The sequence below is a fragment of the Vanacampus margaritifer genome, chromosome 11 (assembly GCF_051991255.1).
Source record: "Vanacampus margaritifer isolate UIUO_Vmar chromosome 11, RoL_Vmar_1.0, whole genome shotgun sequence".
Lineage (NCBI taxonomy): Eukaryota > Metazoa > Chordata > Actinopteri > Syngnathiformes > Syngnathidae > Vanacampus > Vanacampus margaritifer.
This window is the reverse complement of record NC_135442.1, coordinates 10,159,138-10,164,486: the sequence shown is the minus strand read 5'-3', so window position 1 is coordinate 10,164,486 and position 5,349 is coordinate 10,159,138. Positions and strand designations below refer to the sequence as shown.

General features: G+C 37.5%; 1 protein-coding gene across 1 annotated transcript in view; it reads right to left on the bottom strand.

Annotated features, from left to right (window-relative positions):
* Positions 1–1,350: 1,350 nt before the first annotated feature.
* The window catches only part of ptpn4a (protein tyrosine phosphatase non-receptor type 4a), a 52,553-nt gene continuing 48,554 nt past the window's right edge, over positions 1,351–5,349 (bottom strand). Inside the window, exon 27 of the mRNA XM_077579833.1 lies at positions 1,351–5,333. Coding sequence (XP_077435959.1) covers positions 4,959–5,333 — 375 coding nt within the window. The 3' untranslated portion in view covers positions 1,351–4,958. The remainder of the gene's footprint in view (positions 5,334–5,349) is intronic.

Genomic DNA, 5,349 nt, shown 5'->3' with positions numbered 1-5,349 from the left:
GGCAAAGCTTTCCCCGGAAGTGACATCATGATAAACCCAAACAACAATGTGATTAGCATTTTTTAAAGAGACATGCACTCTTTTTGATCAATACTGTACGTTCCAACTTTTAGAGGCTTGCTATTTTATCATATACGCACATTTGCTTCCAGTTAATGCAGAAACGAAACTGTTATTTGTTTCGGGGTTGAATTGGTTGTATTTAAATAAGAAGAAATGCGCTGATTAATTTATATTTAGTCATTCAACACTTTAACTGGTATTAATGAATTAATCCCTTCAAAAAAACTGAGGTTACAAACAAAAAACATTGCTATGATACCGCTATACTATTTTTCCTAATTTTATTATTTTAGCTGCATGTTTTTCATACAATTCGTAAGTTATGAGTTATGCGTTAGTGTATTTTGACATACGTACACGTTTAACGGGACTCCGTCGTAAAACTAAAACAGTAAAAGTTTTTCAATAATCATAGGCGCCCTCTTCTGGATAGTTTAGAACAGTGTTTTTTTTTTTTTTGTTTTTTCTTTCTCTCTCTTTATATTTTCATTTTTATTGAGTCAATGAGCATACTATATTACGCAAACGCTCACAAATAGGGATATTCAGCCTTGGGGGAAATTTCGAAATAAAACTAAACTGCATTTACTTGACTTTCTGTAATTTTTTAAATGTCCAACTGTTTATTTATATTGACACAGCTGGAATAGATAGATGATTTAAGTTATTATTTGTGGTAAGTAAATAATTTTGGATTGATCAAGTGAAATTGGATTATTCCCCGTAACACACCTGTTGATCTCCCATGGCACAGTGATAAAGAGGATACAATAATAAATAGTTTTAAAAAATCTTAAAAACTAATTAAAGTTCTAACAGTCATTTAACTTTATCCAAGAAAAAACGTTGACTTGGCATGATGGATAATTCAACAAGCATGAAGTAGTTTTAGTCAAGTTGGGCAGTACTGAATCTCGGCTCATACTCTAATATGGAGTTTGCTTACTTTGGGTACTTCCGCTTCCTCCCACATTCTAAAAACATGTACAGTACAGTACATGGAGGTTTTCAGAGGCATTTTCCCTCTCAAATATATATATTTTTTCCATTGAGTTTTATGGGTTATAATGCTGGAAAAAAGATTATAAATAATTTATCTGGGTCTCATTTTTTTGCATCACAAAAAAGATAACATTTGAATAGGAGTGTGTAGACTTTTTTTTATATCCACTGTAGAAATGAAATAAGATAAGCTATGGCTATCAAATTAGAAAGTACTCTTTCGATGGAGCCATCTCTTCTCTTTACCTCACTTTTGCAGTGTGTAAATCTGAAGCGACATCTCCATGCTTTGACAGACAAGCTTTAATTGTTCACAATCAAGCTTATAGACACGTCCAAAGCACCAGTAAAATCAGGATTCCAGTCAGAAATAAACAAGACATTTGTACGACACACAAAAAGCTTCATTTAAAATATAAGGAAAAACATCATCTTGGGGTTTTAGCATATATACTCGCCGGTATAGATTGTGTCAAATCAAATCAAGAAGTTTGGAAGTACACACCAGTTGTGGAACATTTGAATCATCCAGAGGAAAACAACAACAAAATACTTCTGCTCACAATTGATTTTCCCTTTTATTTTAAAGATTTTTTTTTAATATACAACATAGTATTTACAGGGTCTAGCATTATTTACACAAAATTAACAAGTGGCACTGTGTAGTTAGAAGTCCCCCCCCACCCCCCGCCTTATTTTTTTTAAAACAAAATAAAATAAATTTTAAACATAAAAAGGTACTTTTTCTTTTCAATAGCACTACTTGCCACTCAGCATTCTACAAAGTGCTGTCTTTTTCCTAGCCATCTACAACAGGTTTCATCTTTGCAAAAAATACAGCTTAAGTCGGCCCTTCCCATTTTTTGAACCTCTCTAAAACTACCTTCAACCAGTACACTAAATGCACCGATTACTGGTCATTAACAAACATTTCAATTATACAGCTCTTGCTAGATGTTTGGTACAGTTGTACACGCGCTCTCTTTAAGGGAAAGTATTTTATTTTCTTGGTAAAATGTCTTAAAAGATGTTTTCTTGTTTGTCTTGCTGATGCTGCTCACAGGCCTAAAACAGTGTTGGTTTTTAAAGTAAAGTAAATGAAAAATTGACCAACTCGGCTGCTGAATGCAAAGTTAGCTGGAAGGGAGCATAGTGATTTTAGTGTTGTTCTTTTGAAAAGAAGCTCGAGGATGTATTGTCGAAAAACAAACGCAGAGTTCCACTGTTCCAACAGACCACGTGGAGGGAACAATACAAAGCATGAGGAAGATGGACGAGATGTGCTGTGAAAGCCTGATACGTTTTGGAGAAGTAAACTTCTTGATAGGGGACAAAGAAACTCGGCATGAAAGGGCAAGGATAAGCAGACTCAAAAAAATAATAATGTCAAAAAGGAAAAAAGCTTTTATGGCACCATGTTTCATTCCAGTTAAGAGACAAGCAGGCTTAGAACAGACAGCTCCAAATATTCGAAAGGCGGCAGAGTTATACGGCTGCATCACAATAAATTAGAATATGGTGAAAGAGTTTATTTATTTATTATTATTTATTTCAGTAGTTTAATTCCAAAAGTGATTAGAGTTATTTACATTGGATAGGAACACAAGGAAAAATCATTCTCAATCCTACCTCATTTCCATGTTTAAATCTATTTGATTGTTTATGTAATATTCAAAATTTTTGAGCTGGAAAAGTCTATGAAATCCCAGATAGTCATGATTTGGCATTCACAGATTTTTTTTTGGGGTACCGTCCTCTGTAAACTTGGTGAAAAATTCACCTTATTCTTCATTTATGCAACAAAAGTATTGCTTTGCCCCAATCTTGTGGCATATTGGTACCAAGGAACTATGTTGACGTGAGTTGAGGAGCACCATTTATAGACAAAAGTCACTATTTTGGCATCATTTTGGGGCCAGGGAATTAAATTGAAGTGCATTGTGGAGCATTGTTTAGACAAAAGTAATTCTTTGGCACCATTTTGGTGCCAAGGAATGATTTGAAGTTAATCTGAGTTATTTATTTTTTGTAACAAAAAAATAATAATTAGTGCTTTGCCACAATTTTGTGGCAAATTATCAAAATTTTTAAGGGAGCATCTGTTGATTACACGCTTATTTTGACTATTCACAGGAGGTCCTGATTCCTTTCCCTAATGATTAGCAGTAGTTCACTGTACTTGGGTTTTTGTTAGCTGTAAGCTAAAATCATTGCAACTATATATAAAAAAAAATCCAAACATTAAATATCTCTTTGTGGGTAATGAATATATATTATTCAAGTTTGACTTTTTGAATAAGAACTACTTCCAGAAATTCTAATTTATTGAGATGCAAAATGCAACAGTAGAGAAGAACTGAAAATGGAAACCTCGAAACAAAACTCATTCAGTCATCTTAGAACGCGATGAAAAATTGCACACCTTACAATGTTAAATCATATTTATCAATAATGAAAAAAAAAACTCAATGAAAAACATGACGTGTTAATAAGTTAAAAGTCCATGCTGGAATTGATCACGTGGGCGTGTGAACACTCAGACTGACATTCACTTAGCTTTCAAAACAAGTACCTTGAAATGATGGTGTACCACTAGATATCCTAAAATAAGATTAAATATTTTTTAAAAGTGCCGCATGTTACGAAAAATAAAATTCCAAGGGATTATATATGTGAAGACTTTTCTGGGGGGGGAGTTTCAATAGTGTGACACGTTTGTTTTTCAGGCTTGATGATTTGTATGGACTCGCCAAATGGTTCGACTCAGTGGGAATGAGGGGGCTCGCTCTGCGTGTGCCCCCTGGGAAAAATTCATGTATTTTAGGGGTCCACGACTTGACCCCCTAAAAACAATTGACGTAAGGAGGCCTGTCATGACAGGATGCACGAACACATCTCAAGGACACGTTTGAAATCAGCCATTTTGAATTAAAGTAGCCATTTTGGGCACATTTTAGGACTCAAACTCCTATTAGGGAATTTACCTCACTTGGAAGAAATTCTCCAAGCAGAAAAGCATTTTCTATGCCATCCATTTAGGATGGAGTATATTGTCAAAGTTTGCTCATTTCTGGGGTGAAATATGGGACGGGAGGGCCAATTTAGTTTACTTTGATTTCAAGTGATCAATACACACACACACACACACACAAAAAAGGAGTTCCCACTCAACACATCCTGAAGATTGTAAACCTGTTTTGTTCTTCACTAGCTCATATGTCTCCCAGCTGAAAAAGCAAAAAAAAAAGCAAAGCAATGATTCAAAGTCACCACACTAAATGACCCCCCATCAATGTCAATCTGTCCATCTGTAACGAAAAAGCTGAGAAGGATCAAAAAATAAATTAAATCATTTCCCCCCCCCCATCCTCACAAAGCAAAATAATTAACGAAGCAATTAAGAAGGATAAGACTACTGCACTACTTAAAAGTGGACCGGGAAGGTATGATGTTCTAGACTGATACGAACATACAGCTCATTTTGTTCAGTGGACAAGGTTTGACACAAAATAAAACAATAAATACTCTTTCGGGAGGGGCAAAAGATAAAAGGTTTATCTCTGTATCAGCTTAAAAAAAAAAAAGGCAGGTCTGTCTGGCAGACTCACTTACAAAAGGGACCAGGTGACGGGAAAGGGGGGGAGGCGGGAAGCTTTCCAACCATGGGACAGCCCATCCGCTCGGAATTTATGGCACAAAAGCAACTCGGTATCTTTGTCGACTTGGTGCGTACCCTGAACACACGACAGCCTCTAACGGTACCTAATCAACATGGCGGGATTGCTTCTTGAATTGAAACCTGTCCATGAGTTTCCTGTTTGTTCTTCCCATTTTTGTTATCATAAAGTGCAACAGTGCGTTTGTTCTCTCCTCCTGTTCCCCCTGAAAAAGTGTCACGGGTCGTCAGGATGGGGTTCAGGGTTCACGCTGGTCTCGCTGGTGGCGCTGGCGACGCTGGGCTCCTCCACTTCCTCCTCCGTCACCTCTCCCACATCCAGCACCTCCACCTCTTCATCGTCGTCATCGTCGTCCTCCTCATCATCCAGACCTCCTTCCAGCAGCTCCGCCACAGCCGCCTCCTCCTCCTCGACCTCCGCTTTGTCTTCTCCCTCCTCTGTATTCTCCTCTTCCTCCTCCTCCTCCTCCTCCTCCTCCTCCCGGTTGCCGTCCTCCTCCTCTCGGAGCTGGTAGACGGCAGGCGTGAGCGGTCGGACCAGGCCCTCCTCGTAGACCTTCAGGATGGCCTCGCACACAAAGCGGTACTGACTCTGATGGAGAGCAAGA